We start from the raw sequence: 20,860 nt of genomic DNA on the forward strand, positions 1-20,860 counted from the left end.
ATATTAATAACTGGGAATTTGTTTAAAGCAAGAGTTGCAAGTAGGTGACAAAGTGCATTCCCCTCAAACTGTTCTTTTATAACTTGTCTGACTGTTTGTAAGGGCAGTGTTTTCACTTCCAATATTAATTTGGCCCCAAAACACAGATTGCTATAAATCATAATTATACTTAAAGTATCTTATTGGATCCTTATCCAGTTACGAGTGTGTTTTGTTTGTTTATGGGTTTTGCTTGTTTGTTTGTCTTCTTGAATTTGTTGTCTACACTCATTCATATGCAAATCATATCCACATTATACATCCAAATGAGACACTATTGGATACATATTTACCTTAATGATTCATTAGAAATGTATGCATGATGTCTTATTAGTGGAGTGAATCCAGCAGACAGGCTGATGATACGGTGCAGGAGCTTTTAGATTTTGGAAATGCTTTTCTTCACGTCTGTCACGATTCTTTCTTTCTCAACAACATTGTAATCTCTTGAGGAAGCATCAAACAGGCAGAGCACCACACAGCACCCAACATCCGGTCCTCTTTTGTGCTCTGTGCTCCATATTACTCAAAGTGACAGAACAGAACATGTAGCGGAACATGTTGCAGAAGGCAAAAAGAAAAAAAAAAAATCCAATGTGCTAGACTTTGTGTCCGTTGACGTCTGCTATGGCACTCATTAGGGTTCCCGACCAAGAGCTGACACGGTCATCAGGCTGGAATTGGGCCGATGTTGTGCAGTTCTTCCTGTTCTGTGTGGATTTTTTTTATATAATCAATAAAAATGTGCTCACACCCAAAGAAGTGAGTTTCCTCACCATGTCAGGACCACAGCTGGTGCCCTCTGCAGCAGGCATGAACTTGGTCTCGCACCGGTGCCCCGTGCGATGGCACCACAGCGACTTGCAGATGTCCTGTCAAACAAATCAATCACACACAAAAATCTGGTATGAGATGGTTTTCTTACGACCACAGACTGACAGCCTTTTGGCATCGTGTGCCTCCCCTCTCTCCTCTTCCTGACCCTACAGCACCTGCTTCCTGTCAGGACCACCATCACGCTGGTCAATAAGCCCCCACCAGGGATAAGCTTCTCCACAAAGCCTCAGTGTCAAATTGAATCACAGCACTTCTTTAATGAAACGGGCTATAATTGTATGTGTCATCTGACCTAACAATACAGAGACAGAGCGAGCGAGTGAGCACAGAGGGAGAGCCGGGTTCGAAAGACTGGCAACCTGCCCAACTGCAACTGGCAACCAAAGAGAAACCCAAAAGGAGGGAGGATACGAGCAGGGGAGGCTGCTCCGGTGTGTCTGTTTAAGTCTTTGTCCTCAGAGTTGGTGGTTGACAACCAGACAGGCATGCTAAAAATCATTTTACATGAGCCTATCAAAAAAAAAAACAAGAGTGAAAGGCAGCGCTAAATCCACTGTTCATCAGCGTGTAGGTTAATTTACCACCCACCAACTTGCACACAGGTCTAACAAACATAGACGTAGTGTTTGATCTTCTGTAAGGGAACATGGCAGGGATTTAGCAGGTTGTGAATAACCAGGGCAATGTCATGTGTCCTAATCCGTCATATATACGATTTGGCAGAGTCAATTTCCCAGCAATTACAGCCCTGGAGAGGATGCCCCATAGTATTTTAAACAGCATTTACATGTGAATCGACAGCGCTGAATGCACCCAACATAAAGGCTAATACCGAAACCTGAGTCCAAGGCTTTGGAGGTGGGGGGGTCGGAGGGGGATCCCATTCACTTTATGGAATGCAATTGAATGGTGGGTCAAATGTGGGGGGTTCGAGGTTGTTGTGCAAAGATCAGGCTAATTAATAAAGTCCCAATTCAGCACTGCATTATTAGCATTATAGAGCAGACAACTGCAGGCCCTTTATGATCTGGGTGCTCCCTCTCATTACTGGAGGCTCATCTAGTGAGTCTTAGTTGAGGGAAAGAGGGGACACATGAATAATACTTGATTTAGGAATGTTGGGTGTAATGTAAAACCATGTAAAACCAGAACTATTTATATTAACTGCTATTGATTTGGTTCTTTGTAACTGCACAGCACATACCACTTACTAACTTTATCTATTGTAGGATGGGTTCTGCCAACTTTTTTTTAAATTTTCTTACTGTTCTTACTTTGGTTTAAAGTGTCTTTGTGGGTCTATATAACATGCTGCCATTTTGGTCAAAACTTTATCAAAAAAGACGCTTACACTAGATACTGTCTGGAGTACACTGTGGTTAAACCTGCAATAGCTTATTTTTTGGATGCAGCAGCTGAAAACTTCAAACATATCATCACCTTTTAACTTGATATGGTAGATTGACTGTTAGTAAACAGTTTCCATTTGACACATCCAGGAGATGTGGAAGAACACCAGCATTTTGAGATTTGGCAGTTGCGTTATTTGTGAATGTAAGTCCAATGTTCACTTTCATCCAACTCCTGAGGGAAATATCAGGCTCTTTAAGCTGCTAAATGCTTCACTTTGTTCACCAGCCAGTCGCTAGCGTTCTCTCTTCCATTTGGTGCTTGGGAGGTAGCATATAGTGGGCTTTTAGTTTTTGCATTTTTGCGAAAAAAATAAATAAATAAAAATAACTGCCTGCTGCAGCTGAAAACACTAATGAGAGCAGTGAGAGTAAACCAAAGAATGTGGGCAATAAATCCCAAACTAGGAGCTTAAATATGCTATAAAGCTCCATAGAGCTGCAGGTAACTACTGGGTCAGATGATGATCCTCTGTCTGTTCATCAAGAGTGAACCCTTCACATACCAAGTGGTCTTGTGATCCTCTCTTAACATTAAAAAAAGTCTGATTCTGGCAGCCATGGTAACAATGTATAAAGTTAATATCTCACCTTGACAAAATCAAGGCTGCACAGTTTGGCCTTGGCGCCAAACTGCCACTTGCACTGTGTGTCTGCGTTGTACAGCTGACCTGGAAGCTGTTCAGGGTACTTGTACTGACCGATCTGCTTGGGTTCATCCACCAGGCAGGATGCCTGGGCTGTTCTGGTAACACAGCAAACCAACTGTGTCAGCCAGGGAGAGAGCAGCAATAACTGGACTGGCAAAGTTGACATTTGTTTGTGCACTAGGACTAGACGTTGAGGCCTACCCAAGGAAGCGGCTGAGGTACTGTCGACTGCAGGTGGACCAGAAGAAGACCCCGTTGTTTCCAGCCAGAGTGGGAGACATAATGTTGCCTTCTGTCTTGCGACAAGGGTTCCCCTCACCATCATGGATCATCCCAAAGCTAGAGAAAATAAATGAAAAGGTTCACTTAACTTTTAGGCATCTCATTCTCTCAAACTGTATACTCTGACATGTACCTTAGCCTTTCGGATCATTGTTTACATGCGAAGTATCCGATCGGTTGAGCATGATATCGTGACCAAGAGGCCAGACTATAGCAGCTAAAAAGCTACAGCGCTGTAAATAGATCTGCGGTCGCACCCCCTGCACCAGTGCTTCCGGCGTGCCTGCATGGGGATGACATTGCAGAAAGGGACATGCCGACACGGTGGTTGGATTCAAACCTGGGCCGCTGCAGTGAGGCCTGACTCTCGGTACGCCAAGTCTACTACTGAGCTATCCTGGCATGGTTGTAACTTTAAAACATTTAATACTCCATTTACTTTGCAAGGAAGTGGCCTTCTACAACAGTTGCAATGGCAACAGTACACATAACAATGGCCGACACTCTGAGCATCCTGATACGTTGATTCAAATAGGAATGTTGTAGTTCGATTTTATTTCTATGGTTTACACATACCGAGGCACGAAGACACATTCCTCATGAGTAGAAGTGGAGGCTTTCATGAGGGAAAATTTAAAAGTGTTCCTTGTGATGATCAAGCCGATTATCAATCCACCTTTTTGATGGTCTCTTAAAATTACATTCCGACACGATAAAACTGCATTTTGAATTACGTTCTCATTACATGTCTTTTCAAGCCAAATCATGATGTTTTTTTTTACTAAACCTAACCAAGAAGTTTTGTTGTCTAAACTTAATTGTGCAGTTTTGTAGAATTTTTAGTTTAATTTTGTTCATTTACAACATTTCAAACACGTGGTTTAAAATTGTGGCCATTCAATCCAGAAGAAAAATGTTTCCCTGGAAACTGGATTGTGAGTCAGTTTAGTTGTATGAAAATACAATTTTGGAGGAGACGGCTGTGCACGACATAATGAAATTAAAATATGATGTAGCTTGTTGCATGAAGTCATCAGAGAATCACACACTTATGTTGATGCTTACTTACAAATTCATCACTGCGACATATGTTTAGTAATCACTGTTTTGTTCATTTGACAGTGAAAATGTTTCTGGGCATATCTTCTGTAATGCAGGTTCAGTCATTAGGATATCCCAACATAGAAGAGTTTTAGTTTTGATGCAACATGAAATCTAAAAAATAAACAGCCTCCTCTCTCAATGGAAACGTATAAACACAAACACTGGGCCATGTGGCCAGAGGCTGTTTCCATTATTCTCTCATAAAGTGTCATGGAGCGGATGAGGTAGTGCTCTTATGTAAGTTACATAGAAACAAATATACTCTGAAATTAGGGTGTTACATAATGTAACACCCTAATTTCAGAGTATATTTGTTTCTTTAAATCAGTCCACATCTATTTAATTAAATATAGATTCATTACATCCATTAACAGCAGAGCCAAAATAGTGACTGGTATCCTGTGATGCGCTAAAATTACACTCAAGTCTATCATAGTTTCACTTGTTTGCGTCTGGGTGGTCCGAAATATCCAGAAAATGATTTAGATTTATTAAGCTTGCTGCCATGCCGTTTTTGTCAAACATACTTATGTCCAGACTCGTGAGCGATGGTGAAGGCCAAGCCTAGTCCTGTATCCTCATTGATGGTACAGCTCCTGTACTTGCTGCACATCCCACTGATGGGGGCAAAACCTGCATAAAGAACAGAGGAGGGAGAGAGATAAGGTGTTAGGATGATGAGACACTTGGTTTTTACTGACTGCAAAAAAAAAAGCTGAAGGTTAATAAAATCAAATTTCCAATTCCATAGGAGACAGGTAAGAGGTAAAATCCCCCTCTATCATGCAAAGAGGGGGATTTTATCTCTACTTGGTTAGGTTTTGTAAAAAAAAAAAAAAAAAAAGCATCATGGTTTGATTTAACATGACTATGAAATTGAAACAAAACAATCATGCAACAAAACTGCTTCGGTGTGTTTCGGCAACAAATCACTGACACGGCACACCAGTGGTCCACCAACCAGACCTCCTCCCTAGATGGACTTCTACAGACTCATTTGAAACCAATTTGCGATATGTCAAGAGAAAATGTAATCAACAACAAAATGTGTTTCCCTTGAAAGATGAATTAACTGCGGGGGACCAGAATGTTCGGGAGCCCAGGCTGAGAGGAGGACTATTGCTGATGGTATAACAGACCACATTAGGAAAACGACAAGGTGTGGGATGTACTGTCATTGAAAAGCTGATGAAAATATTCAGTGTTCAGTCTTTTTTCTCACTGTCTTCTCTGGCAAACATTTCTCCAAAAGGACCCATTTTTGTAATTAGAATTTGAATTACATGTTTTGTTTTAAACATTGTCACGTTTTGTTCAACAAGTCAAAATACACCTATATGCATTTCCATAATAATAATAATACATATATATGTTTTCATTAATTGGGACCATTATTTGATCAAATTTACAAGCCACAGATTCATTTTCAGACACATAAAGACTGAACGTGAGTATTATGTGATGGCTTGTGCTATATTCAAGATCTGTCCATATTAGCAATGTATTCCAAGTCTTCCCACTTGCTGAAAGAAATGTGCTCGCATGATGCCACTTTTGCCAACTCGGTGAACCATAACTGAAAAAAAGAGGACCCATCTAGGTTTCTCCAGTTTCTCATTAGAATTTGCTTTCCAGCCATACTGAATAAAGTCTGTGGCTCAACACTGAGACGTCATTTGTCGATCACTCAGGCAAAGCTCAAAGTTGGTCAGGTTAATGCCTTTTAATACATTCATGAAACATTGGCCCCAATAGACCCAAAATATAAGAACATGTACAATAGAAACAACAGCATATGGTCGATGAATATGATTTAAAGAGCCACGTTTTACTTAAACAACCCTGGCAGAACATACACATACATAAAGAAGTTACAATACAACAGTCACCTTTCACTTTACCTCCTAGTTAATGAGCTGAAGTGCTGCTCTGAGATTAACAATAAGTGGTGTGAAAGCAATATGAATATGGGATTAGTAAGGCTTAGTTGGCTCCGTTGATGTTGATGAACAACTACCTTTTGTTCCTACAATTGTTAAGATGTATGCGTAAACTGAACATAAGGTCATCCCAGAGTGCAGCGCTGGTGACTTATGACGTGGTGAAGCAGGATTTTTGTCAACATTTGCTTCATTGTTGCAGATTTTTTGCCTTGCTTATCCAGACCTAGTTGTTTCATACGGTTGTAATATCATGCAAAAACTTAACAAATAAACAAAAATAGGTTGCATGACATATTTCTAATGTTTCAGAAACAAATATGTGTTATTATTACAAAAACATTTTCCTTCAAGTACAAAGAATATCCTACAAAGACTAAAAAATAATATATTCTACAAGTACAAAAAATATATCCTTCAAGTTTGGCACAATCGTTCTGCTGTGATAACACTTCTTCTCAAAAATGTCCTATTGGGCAATATAAACACACCAGGAGGACATTTGTGAACAAATGTTCAGCATAATTACTGCAGAATGATTGGGTCAAAAGTCACAGGGTATATGTATAAATGACAAATGTCAAAATGAACGCACGTCGGTTAATTTTTTTGAGTCAATGCACACATTAACGCAAAAAAAAAGAACAAGATGGAACTTTCAATGAACGATGTAACATTAGCGAGTGTCCAGTGGAGAGAGGGAGAGGGAAAGAGAGAGCATGACGGTAAGTATGAAGTCAGCAGCTCCAGCTCGCTTACAAAGAGCAGCTGTGAATGTAGCAGTTAGCCCTGACATTAGCAACAGAGGGAGTCAGACCCCGTTACAGCTGTGAATGTAGCAGTTAGCCCCGACATTAGCAACTGGCTCAGTCACACTTAAAGTCCCAGTCGGCAACATTTTTTGATCATATTCACCAAAGCCGACACTATGCTACGATAGAACAACATAAATCATCCGATTTTAGAAAAGAGCCTGTTGTTTGTTTTGCAAAAAATCGACAGCGATCATCCTGTCACTCAGCATGCAGGGCTGTGTTCTTGCTCACACAGAGCCGATCCCCCTCGGGTCGTTCCACTATCACAGGGAGGAGGCAGAGGGAAGTAGCAACAAGCTTCCAATTCCTCGGTTAAAAACAGAAACGAGGAGGTCCAAAACAACTAAGGAAAGGAAAACACCTTTGGAAAAGAAGGAAAAAAAGAACATAGCGACGGTGCCCATGATAAAACCAGAGTCAACATCGGATCCACGTTTCAAAGGTGGCGTGATCGAAGGGATTTCAAAGGGCAGGAAGTCGAGGGAAAGGAGCTCGGTGGTCGTGGGGGAGGAGCGTGAGAGTTGTCAACATTAAAAATCTGACAGTGCCCTTGATCCGCTGGACTTGCCGACTGGGACTTTAAGGTGGGCTGACCTTTTAAGCTCTGCTGGCCTTTAAGGTGGACCAGCACTATTCTCCTTTCAGTGACAAGCTGCTCCTCTGATTCTCTGAGCTTTTTGAGCTTTAATATTTAATTTAACTGTGTAACTGGCAGCAGGTTAAATAGTTTATTATTAATATCTCTACTGCAAACTCTGTTCTGTTTGTACCAGGAAAACACAAGGTTGAATGTTTTCAAAGTTATTGTTAGAACTGGTATTATTAAGAAGCAGGACAAGTATTGAAATTTAAATATTTGTACTCGGTCTGATATAAAGTGATATCAGTGCATCTCTTTTTGTAGAGGCTGCACATTCTGGTGCATATACAGCTTCTGTCATTTATCTTTCCGTTTCCACAACAATACACAGAGAAAATGTATGAATGGTGATTAATCCACAGCTATCTTGTGATGAATCTGATTAATAATATATATATATATATATATATATATATATATATATATATATTAGAGGTGTAACGATTCATTCGATGAATCGATGAATCGATTGTCATTCCTATAGATTCAACTAAATCGATCTGCTAAAATAAATAAATAGAATGAATCATTTTGGCTTCACCAATAATCGATATAAATGCATTTAATCGGATGAATCGTGATTCTTACTTATGATTAATGTTTTAATACGTTTAAGACTCTCTCTCCCCTGCCAGCATGTAGTCTACTGAAAATGTTCAAAATAACTGAGCGATGTTTAATTACATTTTTGTATTCAGCATAAAATATTATGCAGGACTACTTTTTTATAGAATAAATATGTTATTTTTTCACCTTTCAGAAGAATACCGGTAGTCTCACTCGCATTATTGCATGTTTATTTCATGGATATAGAACTTTGGTTACAAGTTACTGAATCGAATCGTGGTTTACAGAATCGAATCGAATCGTTACAAAAAAGTGTACAACTAGTATATCGTTAATTGAATCGACTCGCTGTGAAGCTAAAGATTCACACCCCTAATATATATCGATGCTTGGCTTGTCTTACCCAGAGTGTCACAGGGCTCATTCTTCCAGGAACAGATGTCCAATCCAGTGAGTAGAACAGCATGGTCGTGCCGTTTACCACCTTTTCCCACCAGACCTGACTGCCACTGGCAGAAACTATTGAGGGATTGGTCAGCATGGTGATTGATGGTCAAGCCCAGCTGGAAATGAAAGGAGAGAAACATACACAGCAAAGAGTTAATTCATCAGTCACCAGCATCCAGTGCAAAGCGACACATTGTTGCAGAATTGGAGTCTGAATCCACTCACAGGGTCCTGTTCCAGTAGTAACAAGCTAACCACCACAATGTTGATGTCAGTCCCAATGGTGCCGTCTTTGAAAAGACTGGAAACCTGCAAAAAAGTAGAAAAATAGAACATGTTGGACTTAAAAATATGCAGGATGAAGATCTAACTTCTTATTTGCCTACTGGTACTGTAGGTAATAGTTAAGAGTGAATAACACAACTGTCCTTGAAAAGTTAGCAAAACTCTGAACAGTAGCGAGAAGAATGGGGTAAAGCTTGCTTGATTGACCTTCCATGTTTCTTTATTTTTTACCTTTAAATTTAGGTTTCACAAAATGTGATTTGAAGAAAAATTCAAACAGACCTGTAGCATGCTTTTCTCCCTCCCAAGTTAGACATTACATCAATGCGGACTATTTATATGTTACTTCTAGTTATTCAGATTTTTGGAATCATATTTAAAACTAGCCTGTGTAACTTTGGCTAAATAGTGACCATTGTTAAAGCTAGCCTGTGTAACCTTTGCTAACTAGCAGCCACGTTTAACGCTAGCCTATGTTACCTTTGCTACTGCTTACTTTGGCAACAAGATGTAAAAACGCATCATAACGGTAGCACAAGTTGAGAGGGGTTACAAAGTCAACAAGCTGACTGATATGGGGGTTATACAATATTATCTATGTTAAGTTTGCTTGCTTTGTTGATGTTAGCCACTATAAAAAACTGGTGATACTAGGGCAGTTAAAGCATTACTAGTAAATGTTACATTGTCTTCACTTTTGTGTGATTACTTTGCAATTTCTGTATTCTAGCTGATGCACAAGACTGTCTGGAAAAGCAGATTAGCTTGATAGCATTATAACTTGCTTGGCTTTCCCCATCAGTCCTGTAACGCTTACATTACAGGTCATAGAGGTCTGTTGAATCACTAATGTTCAATAAATGAACATGACCTGGGAGAAACAGAGCAATGCAACACATTTTCCATGTGTCATTGAACCATCTCTATCTTATATTTCCTTGCCGTACTCCACCTTTCCTCCTCCTCCCTTCTACCGCCCTCACCATATTCATGACAGTGAGGACGTAGGTGGTGACGTTGTCCCTGCCATGCTTCTCCAGCATCTTCCTGTCTGCCACCACCAGGGTCTCCACATTCAGACCCCCAACCCTGTTAGAGTTAATGGGAGATCTCTTCGCCCTTCCTGGCCCTTCTGGCTCAGGTATGGCAAACTCGTCTGGCATGATGAAGCGGTCCTCAGCGGGAGGCTGGGGAGTGTCTAGGAGGGCAAAAAGGAAAGGACGGAAAGGAGGGAGAAGAGACGGAGGGAGAGAAATTGGCAGTTAGGGTCAAATGAATGAACTGCCTTTTTCCTGGCCCGTGCCCGGTGATAAGAGTACAGGCTCTGGTGTTGAATGGACAGGAAATTCACTCCCGACACTGCTTCCTACCTCTCACCACTCGAAGAGAAGATAAAGCTGTAGAATAGCCTATGGGCTGAGTAGCCTCAGGCTGATGTAGTCCTATTGCAATGGACGCAATATACTCAAAGGCATTTAATGTGGTTTAGGGTTACCTACTTTATAAAATATTAAATTAACATTTTCATGTTATGAAGTGGTGGTAATAATGCTGTGACAATGCTTTATATTAAACTATTATATTAACTGTCTTAGCGAATATCAATGTGTTTTGTAATAGTCTAGATGTTTTTCAGTGGCTTCTCTACCATGGCACAAATCATCTACCGTAAATACAAATGTTCTTTTTGATGTGGCAAAGTCAAATAATTAAGATTGATAACACAAAATAATCAATGAGAAGTTTCATTGTATACCTGTATATAATATGTATCACAATACTTTGTTAGAGTGCATGGCAATTGTATAGTACATAACTGCATCCTACCCAACACCCTTGAGCATACTCAAGGGAATATAATCAGCATCATGAAATAGTATTGTTACCGTGATAGATTACATCATAAAATCACAATAGCGAGGGAACATCAATCAATCATGTTTATTGTCACTTCCAAAAAATCCGTCAGCATACATGGGGGTAAAGTACCATTCTCCATTGGTCAGGAAAACCATGCACATACATTGATTTTTCTTTCTTTCTTTCTTTCTTTCTTTCTTTCTTTCTTTCTTTCTTTCTTTCTTTCAACAAATGTACTTATTGTAAGTTGCTTTGGACAAAACCGTCTGCTAAATGCCCTAAAGGTAAATGTAAATAAATTAATAAATGAAAAGTCAGTGTTCACATCTAGAGTAAGAGAAAGTGCTGGTGCTTTGTGTGCAATAGGGAAATCTCTCTTCACCCTGTAATTCATTTTGAAATTCAAATCAGAATGGAATCAGAATTAGAGTGTAAAGGTGATAATAACGACATGATTGTCTAAATGATGCATGTGTCTGTAATCCACAGATCTATCGGACACCAAGCAAAAACATGTTAAATCATGGTGTGAATTTCAGTCAGAAAATAATTAATATATAGAGTATATAAAATAATATGTGTTTATGTCTGTGTTTACTGTGCACTCAAATTAATGGGAGGACTGGAGTTCAGATCACCTGACCTGGTGTGAATGCCGCCTCATTGTAGTTTTGAAGTACATGTCTAAAGATCAAGAGTGTAATGACTAGAATGGCTGGCCTGCCTGCTTTGTATATCACACCACAATCACTGTTACTGTAACTGAATATAAGTGTGCACATAATGAAAAAGTATAAGGAATATAAGGTTCCCTTACATACATTGCTTGCGGCGTCCGCAGAAGTGTTGCCTCTGCAGCTTTCCATACTGGTAGTCATGGTGATGATACTGCTGATGTTGGAGGTCAGGTGTGAAAGATTGGCTGCTAGATCTTCTGTGGACAATGTGTTCTGCAGAGCGTTTATAGAGTACATGCGGGTGGTGACCATCGGGGGCGCTGTAGTTGTGTTGCTCAGCCATGTGATTCGGTAGTGGTGCGATCAAATAGTCCTCCTGTGACACACGGATCAAACCTGACTGGAAGACACACACATGGATAGAGAGTGAACCATACAGGGTACTCACAGAACCCCGCGGAAATCTGTTTATCATGTACATGACATCACCAGCAGTACATCATACAATTCTTGTGTTAGTACTTTCAAAGAAAACATAATAATGACATTACATCCTCCATGCATATCACAAAGCACTCATATAGCTCACATTCTGCACAAAAACACCTCTACAATGTGATTTGACAGTACAGGGCTTCCCAGGTTCCACTCCCTGGCCTTAACAGAGCTACAGTAGCTAGGAAGCAGAAATCATTACATAGATATGTCTGCCAAGGCATTCCTGAGATATCGCTGTGAGGTCACCGTGACCTTGAACTTTGACTTTTCATCTCCAAAATCGAAAACAATCATCCTCCCCAACATTTGCCCAGAATTTGACTGATGCGTAAAATTGCAATGAACAACAGACTGTTGCTCAGGATGCAGTTTCAATCATTTTTAAACCAATGAAATACAATTTATATCAGTATTTTGTGTCGAATGATTGATCTCTTTAGTAACATAAGTAGGATAAGGGACAACATGAGGGTAGTTATTGCAGAATGAACCCCATCATGGTGATTCACAAGAGGTCTGCTCACCCTGTTGTAGTTTATTTGGCTGATGTGACAAACTCACTGTACATTATCCCTTACTAATGTATGTTCCTGCTTTTGTTAAACAAAATATCTAAATAATGTGTTATTGTTCATTTTCAGTATTTCATTCAATTTTGAAAGTTGAATACAGCATATATACTGGATGTACTGCATATAAACATATATCATTCATGATTTAATCATTCTTATTCACTACTTAAACTATTACCTGGCACTAACTTATCATTGTATTTAGGCTACTACTTTGAAAAAAATCCACTCATGTAGATAAGCATATATATATGCTATTTTCATTCATCTTCTACATGTTTCACAAGTGACAACATGTCCAATACCGACGTTTCACTGCTGTAGAAAAGATCCAAATTAGTTTGGATCCTGCCTTTGTTGACATGTTCTACACAGCTCCTGGCCATATTGTTATAACAGCAGACTGGCTGGGTGTTTTGGCTCTCTTGTTTTAGTGGAGTGGCCTTAGCCGCCCTCTACGCTGAGACACTGAGCTACTGAGCTACTGAACCTTAACATTCCGTCTGACCACGGAGTTCTACCTAATTCACCCTACGCCACGCCAAATGCACACAAAATAGCTGTGCAATCACACACACACACACACACACACTCACACAGACACACAGATAAAAGCACACACTCACTGAATTTATCAAAACATACACATGCACCCTTTGACCCAATGACCTGTGACCTATTTTTGTGTGTGTGTGTGTCATCTATTTCCCTAGCAACTTACTGAAGTGTGTGTGTGTGTGTGTGCGTGCGCATGCGTGTGACAGGACTCTGCTCTTGTTGAGCTGACCCCATTCCCCCCTAGAGTAGCAGGTGGCAAAATAAACAGAGGCAAGACAAAGGGAAAGCCATGGCAAGGCTCTTGTTGTCAAAACAGTGCATGGATACATGGCAGGCTGCCATCAGCAGCCCCATCCGTCCCTCTAACATCCATCCATCCCTTTAAGCATCCGTCCGTCCTTCTAACCATCCATCCCTGTAACCATCCGTCTGTCCGTCCATCCGTCCAACTACCATCACAGTTTCCATCACATCTCATCTGTTTAAAAATCATCTTCTCCATCAATCAGTCCTCCGAGGTGCAATGGGAAGTTTTACAGGAAGTTAACTGTCAAACTTCATTATTGTGACTACACAGAAGGACCACATGGTCCAGTGGTTGGATGTTTTGTTCTGCAGTCAGTGGTCTGAAGCCCAGCACATCAATAGCTGCCAAAATCAGCCTCGAGCTAGATACTTCAGAGTTACCTGCTCCTGCAGCATCGCGCTGAAAGGCTCAACCTGCAAGCACATGGTTGGAAAGAAAATGTCCCCCCGGGCAATGGATGATATCAAATCAAAGACTTGAATTAAGAAAGAGAAGGTCCTTGGCAAAAAAATGACTCCACCTTCCCAAAATAGATCGGAATTCAAAACAGAGCCAGGGTAGGTCAAAGGAAGTATCTCCCATCAGCACACACTCCTGTCATCTCTTATTTGCCTATCTTTTCATCTGTCTTTCAGCCTGGCATTTACAGCAGACCTGACCTTAAAAAACATACACCTCATGAAATATTCCTTGTTTAAATATGAAACACTTTAAACTTTTTTTTTTGACAGCCCATTCTGTCAAACAATATCAGCATAATCATCCCGCAACACTTGGAGATCATTTCATGTGCTTTTTTCTCCCTTCAACTCATGCTTCCAGAGATTACACTGAGCTTATTAAGATCCAGTAAGGTTGCTGCTCGGGGTGCCCCTCTACCGCTTGTGTTCATCAGTTCCATCCATCACTCCTCCACAGTCCAAATACTTCTGTTCACTGGTTACATAAATCCAAGATGGTGGCAGCCAAAATCCAAGATGGCGACACCCAAAATGGGGAAGTCGAGGCTTCAAAACTGTAGTACACAAATTGATGGGTGATGTCACCATGACTACATCCACTACTTATATACAGACTATGGTATTTCCTGGAGGGACTGATACCACCTTTCATACCAAACAAGTCAAACCTCACCTATTGCAACTCTGGTGCTGGCCTATACGTTTAATGATGTGCGATGAAAGAGAGAGATGAACTGTATAGAGTTTCACAGGCAGAAGACCTCTAGTTATCTCTGTACATTAACACTTGTAAGACTTGGATAGATTAAAGGGATGAACGCTCTCTGCAGAACACCACTTGGCTTTCCTCCCACGTTTATACGCAGACCCATTTCTCTGATTCACACAGTGAGATTACAGGTTGAACCAGGTCACCTCAAATCAGCTATTTTTTTACACAAGGGTTAAAAATCTCCCCTCAGGTCTTTGAAGCCAACCCAACAAACAGCTCTCCCTCTCTTGCAGCCTAACGGTTTATGTCAGGGGAGACGGCATCTTTAGCATGTCTCTGAATAAACTGTAGTCTCTTTTTAAGGTTTCCTACCATGATATTATAAGGCAAATGAGTAAGTGCTTACATGCTGTTAAAGACCAGTGCAGAGTGGCGAGAAGCCCCAAGCTGGTGATTACCGAGCTCTAAAGCACATCTGCACTCCAGCTCAGCAGAGAATCACAACATGCATGGTGGTGGTGGTCGGGGGGGGGGGGTTATACAGGAGCAGAGAGGCCCCTCAGGCATCAAACTTATTCAATAGAATCGCAATCTGAGTAATTACAGTTTGCTTGAGTGAATTGTGTGTCTTTAAAGTGGGGGAAGAGCTGGGTCGGGAAGAGATGGAAATTTTGGATCTTGGATCAGAAGGAGATGGCACAGTAGACAAGGGGCAATGATAAGGTTGAATTTCTTCTCCCTTTAACTTCAAATGGCTGTATTTCACAGCGAACAGTTGCATTCAGCTAGGCCATCTGCAATCACTCCATTAGTTTTAGGGTGCTTTCAGACCTCACCCCATTGGGTTCAGTTAAACGGACCGAAAAAGGTCAGTTTACTCTGTTGGTGCGCTTCGTTTGGGCTGGTGTGAAAACTGTCAATCCAACCCTGGTGCGGACGAATGGCCGCTTAAAAAGGGTTGGTCTCGGTCTGCTTCCAAGAGGACTCTGGTGGTTCATTTGTGGTGTAAAGGCAAATGAACCAAGCACAGGATTGTATGATAGCAGATACTAGTGATGTCCAAATGAAGCTTCGTGAAGCATTTCCTTCATTTTCTGAGCCCAATAGATGGCGCTCTCTATTCAACAAAGGGTTGAAAGCAATGGAAATATATCGGCCTTCAACCCATTGTTGAACAGAGAGCGCCATCCATTGGGCTCAGAAAATAAAGAAAATGCTTCACGAAGCTTCATTTGGACATCACTAGCAGATACGTGATTGTAACATGTTTTCAAAAGCTAAACTACTAGATGCCATGTGCCGGTGGTGAAACCTGTTCAGGAAGTGATCTTATAAGGCCTTTTTACAAAAATATGCCACAATCGTTCGTACCATTTATGAAGAACGGTGTCTCCGTTTACACAGCATCCCGGCTTGTACATCAAAACAACAATGAAAGGTGAACTTTTGCTCATCTCGCATACATACACGACTCTTCAAACGTGTGCATCATATACATGTTGCTGCAACAACGGCGGCCTCGTCCAAGCAACTACTGGCTTTTTATCTTCTCCGGATCAATGCTTTGAGCTTGTTAAATCCGCTGGTGACGCGTCGCCCTGGTAACACATGTTCACAAAGAGGCCGGCTCCCCTCGTCTCGCCTCTGATGCGGCTGCTCTGTGACGACCTCTGTTGGCGTCACGGAGGCATAACATTCTGTCACCCCTTTCCGTTTCCGTAGCTTTTAAAATGACGACGGTGTGGAAAAAAGGAGTGATACCAAAACTAAAAGACATTATAAAAGGGGCTATACATTTTTTTAACGGTCATGAAAACTGTTCCTCGTATCTGACTCAATAATGCTCATTGGGGGCGCACTTGCAGGGCCATTCGATCCGTATGTGCCTCGGCACGATTGCCCCCCCAGGGGTTCCAAGCTGGCTTGCACTAGTGATGTCCAAATGAAGCTTCGTGAAGCATTTTCTTTATTTTCTGAGCCCAATAGATGGCGCTCTCTGTTCAATAAAGGGTTGAAAGCAATGGAAATATATCGGCCTTCAACCCTTTGTTGAACAGAGACCGCCATCTATTGGGCTCAGAAAATAAAGAAAATGCTTCACGAAGCTTCATTTGGACATCACTAATGGACAGTAGAGGGTCAGCCCTCTAAGTGGCTCTGCGGCTGAGTGAGTGAGTGAGTGAGTGAGTGAGTGAGTGAGTGAGTGAGTGAGTGAGTGAGTGAGTGAGTGAGTGAATCAGTGAGTGAATCAGTGAGTGAATCAGTGAGTCAGTGATGAAAGTTGCACCATTGGTCAGTCGAGTTTACTACGTCACCAAGGGGCTGCTCATGAAGCACAGTCGCCTGAGGGAATCAAAGCAGCAGAAACAGTTGCATTCAAAACTCAACACAGACATACGGACAAACAGCAGCAAACATTAGCAAGCCTCCAGCCAGTAGTGATGTCCAAATGAAGCTTCGTGAAGCATTTTCTGAGACCAATAGATGGCGCTCTCTGTTCAACAATGGGTTGAAGGCCGATATATTTCCATTGCTTTCAACCCTTTGTTGAACAGAGAGCGCCATCTATTGGGCTCAGAAAATAAAGAAAATGCTTCACGAAGCTTCATTTGGACATCACTACCAGCCAGCGTGTAAACAATCCAACTTTACCTCTGATAGACAGCAAAAATCAAGTGAAGCATCGCAAAATTCATCAACATGTTTACATGATTAATTGGCTCATTGCATACATTCCTGTTGGAGATAACTGGTTTACTGTGACAACGGTCTTGGTTAGCTTAGCATTTTACTAGCATTAGCCAACACTTAGCGACTGGCTGCACCTGAAACTCCTCACCAACCTATTTAGTCTCCACAACACTGTGGTATGTCCGACACCTTAGTATGACAGGAGTATTCATGAATTGCAGACTATTAACGGGGAAAATATCACAGTATGACGTACAGTGGTGCAAAAGCAGCTAACGCAGCAGCGCGAAGTGACACTAACACAACTGGAAGGAAATCATGTGTGTTTCGCATCATCAAAAACAGTGTTTCCCTGGTAAGTGTTGAGAGTTGAGAGAAAGATGGATTTGGTTTTGTGTGGTGTTTAAAAAAATAATTTAAATAAAAATGTGTGCACTCAAATGGAGTTTAACCTTGAAATGTGATCTGCACAAAATCACATTGACCAACACGGTCCAGGCACATACAAGGTTTCACCTAGTCTTTTCTGTCAGTCGGGATGACATTAAGCAACAAAATGAAAGTTAGGTTTAGGGAAAACATGGTCATGGTTGGGCTGAATATAAGTACATACTGTTAGGTTAAAGCAACGAAACGGACATCAGGTTGAGGAAAACCATCACAAAATCATCACTTAATAATGACGCTTTGAGACACACAGTCTGAAGCACTCGTCATGCTCTGCTTTCTCCACATTCCTCAACTTTGGCCACTATTTGTGGTTTCTTCTTACCGCACCATCCCCTTAGTGTCTGCACTGATGGATGCAATGTCGTTTCCAAAACGAGGCATGATGAGTGTGACCAAAATGTGGATCAAGTAATAAACAACAGATGCAACTCACTGATGGATGATTCACTCCATGCTTTCAAATAAAACTACCATAGTTGGTATTTATCACACAGCAGGAGATATTGACTGTTCTGTAGCCCGTTTATTGACATCTTGTACCAAATACTACAAATGCTTCATGATGACATGGAGGACTATGTAGCGGACCATAGAGGAGTATGTAGAGGACGATATAGAGGACTATGTAGAGGACGATATAGAGGACTTTGTAGAGTACTATGTAGCGGACAATATAGAGGACTATGTAGAGGACAATATAGGACAAGAGGACGATATAGAGTACTATTAAGAGGACAATATAGAGGACTATGAAGAGGACGATATAGAGGACTATTTAGAGGACGATATATAGGACTATGTAGAGGATGATATAGAGGATATGTAGAGGACAATATAGAGGACAAGAGGACGATATAGAGGACTATGTAGAGGACGATATAGAGGACTATGTAGAGGATGATATAGAGGACTATGTAGAGGATGATATAGAGGACTATGGAGAGGACTATGATTTTGAATACAGCCTTAATGAAACACAGTGATCCTCATTCTCAACCAGGCAGTTCTTGGTACTTTCCAGTGAGCCTGGACTGTTTAACCACAACACGAGTGAGTGAATGAAGTGCAGTGGTGACAATAGTAAGTCATATTTGATGAATGGCCTCTGTTTGTAGAAGTTGCAGCATCGACTTGAAGACCTCAACACCAGCCATTAGTCTTGTGTAAGAAAGACCTTGCAGAGACTAGAAAGGACAGCACATTTTTCTTTACCCTCTCTCACACACACACACACACACACACACACACACACACACACACACAATAACATCCCACACCCATGCTGAGAGTATGACCCCCCCCTCCTGCTGGCACCTAACAGTGGGCACTACATCACTGTCAGGGTCCAGACCACCAGGGAACGGCTCCGGGCCACTCTCCTCTTGTAGCACCAAGCTCTGAGCTCCTCTGTGGCCCGGCCCAGTCGCTGAATTATGGCCAAGCCAGAGAGGCACATTGTATCGGGGGAGACGTTCTAATTTGTTGGCCTTTACAGAAAACAGACAGGTATAAATGGCCCTAGTACTTGCTGGAAATCACTCATTCAAGTGTCATTTTAACTCGGCTAAGAGCCTCAGGGATTTGAACAACACAGACAAACACACACCCATCATGTGTCTCGGCCCCTGTGGATGAGTAATCATATATAGTCTCATCCATGGGCGTTGCCACCATATATTGAGGGGGGTCGGGCCACCCCCACGTTTTAAAAAAAGTCGTTTGAACCCCCCCACATTTGTCGTTAAAAATATTAGTGCATGACAGGTCTAATTTGTCCAGCGCTCTTTTCATTGCCTCGTGATCAAATCCGTTCCACTTTATCAGTAAGAGAATACCCACAGCAATAGGAATCCACTACGTGTTTTCCTGCTTTCCTACACACAAACACACACACACACACACACACACACACACACACACACACACACCCGCAGCACGCACAAGCACCAAAGGAAGTTTGTTTCTTGCAGCTACTTGGTCAACGAGTTAACGCCACTGGACACCGGTCATATTTCAATTTCAGATGTCAGTTCCCATCATGGACGTATTAAAACAGGTGACGGTACGGCCCTCCGCTGCAACACTGCCGTTTAACGCATCCGCAGACAGTGGTTATTGCCAGTGGGCCAGTTTAATACTGTCAATTAGAGGGGGGGATGCGAATGGCCCCTCCCATCTTAGACTGCTCCACTTTTTCTTCAATCTGATTGGCTCAGCCTGACCCTTGGCCAGGTCACTGACTTCCCCCGGAAGTAAAGAAGTGGCCGCCATGATAAGAGCCGTTCGGATTCTCTAAATCAGGGGTGTCAAACTTAAGGCCCGAACTTGTTTAATCTGGCCCTCAAGATGATTTCCAAAGTATAAAAATAGCTGCAATTTTTCAATAAAAGAAACTGCTGTTCTAAATGTGTCCACTGGATGTCGCAATAGCAATTCTGTTACGCAAGCAAACTGTTTATACCGGGGCCGAGCAAGTAGGCCTTTACCTGACAGCTGGCCCGGAGCTGCCTTGTCGTTCTGCCTATTACGTCTTCTACCGCGCTTTCATTGCCCCAAAACGTCTCTGTCAAAAAAGAGAAAAGTGGACACAGAGTGCAGAGTTTTCCAAGAAAAATGGTCATCGTCCTATTTATTCACTATGAGACTTTTTATGCCGAAAAATACAAGAAATTGCAAGGACAACAGAGAATAGAGAAGGTGAATGAATTGTTGGCGGGTCTGAAGAAACAGCAGTCTGTGTTTACTCGTAGCCGAGAAATAAGTGATGCTGCAGTGAAAACCAGCTACATTATTGCTAATGAAATTGCACTGGCTTCAAAACCATTTAGTGAGGGTGAATTTGTGAAGACATGTATGCTGAAGAGATTGTGTGCCCTGAAAAGCGTCAGGCTTTTGCAAATATCAGCCTGACAAGAAACACAGTTGCAGACAGGATTTCTGATCTTTCGGAGGATTTGGACAGCCAATTGAAGCGCAAAGTAAAGTCATTTATTGCATTTTCAGTTGCAATTGATGAAAGCACAGACATTACAGATGTTGCACAACTGGTCATATTCATC

General features: G+C 41.5%; 1 protein-coding gene across 2 annotated transcripts in view; it reads right to left on the reverse strand.

Annotated features, from left to right (window-relative positions):
- Positions 1–20,860, reverse strand: part of adamts18 (ADAM metallopeptidase with thrombospondin type 1 motif, 18) — a 77,598-nt gene that overhangs the window by 43,476 nt on the left and 13,262 nt on the right. The window contains exons 3-10 of one of the 2 annotated variants that reach the window (XM_084006668.1): positions 11,697–11,952; positions 9,999–10,213; positions 8,956–9,039; positions 8,687–8,846; positions 4,849–4,954; positions 3,137–3,274; positions 2,877–3,030; positions 816–911 (exon numbers count right to left, since the gene is read on the reverse strand). In XM_084006668.1, coding sequence (XP_083862794.1) covers positions 816–911; positions 2,877–3,030; positions 3,137–3,274; positions 4,849–4,954; positions 8,687–8,846; positions 8,956–9,039; positions 9,999–10,213; positions 11,697–11,952 — 1,209 coding nt within the window. Of the gene's footprint in view, positions 1–815; positions 912–2,876; positions 3,031–3,136; positions 3,275–4,848; positions 4,955–8,686; positions 8,847–8,955; positions 9,040–9,998; positions 10,214–11,692; positions 11,953–20,860 lie in introns of both variants that reach the window. The other variant, XM_084006669.1, reaches the window with a different exon arrangement.

Source organism: Eutrigla gurnardus, assembly GCF_963514095.1.
Source record: "Eutrigla gurnardus genome assembly, chromosome: 1".
In the NCBI taxonomy this organism is placed as follows: Eukaryota; Metazoa; Chordata; class Actinopteri; order Perciformes; family Triglidae; genus Eutrigla; species Eutrigla gurnardus.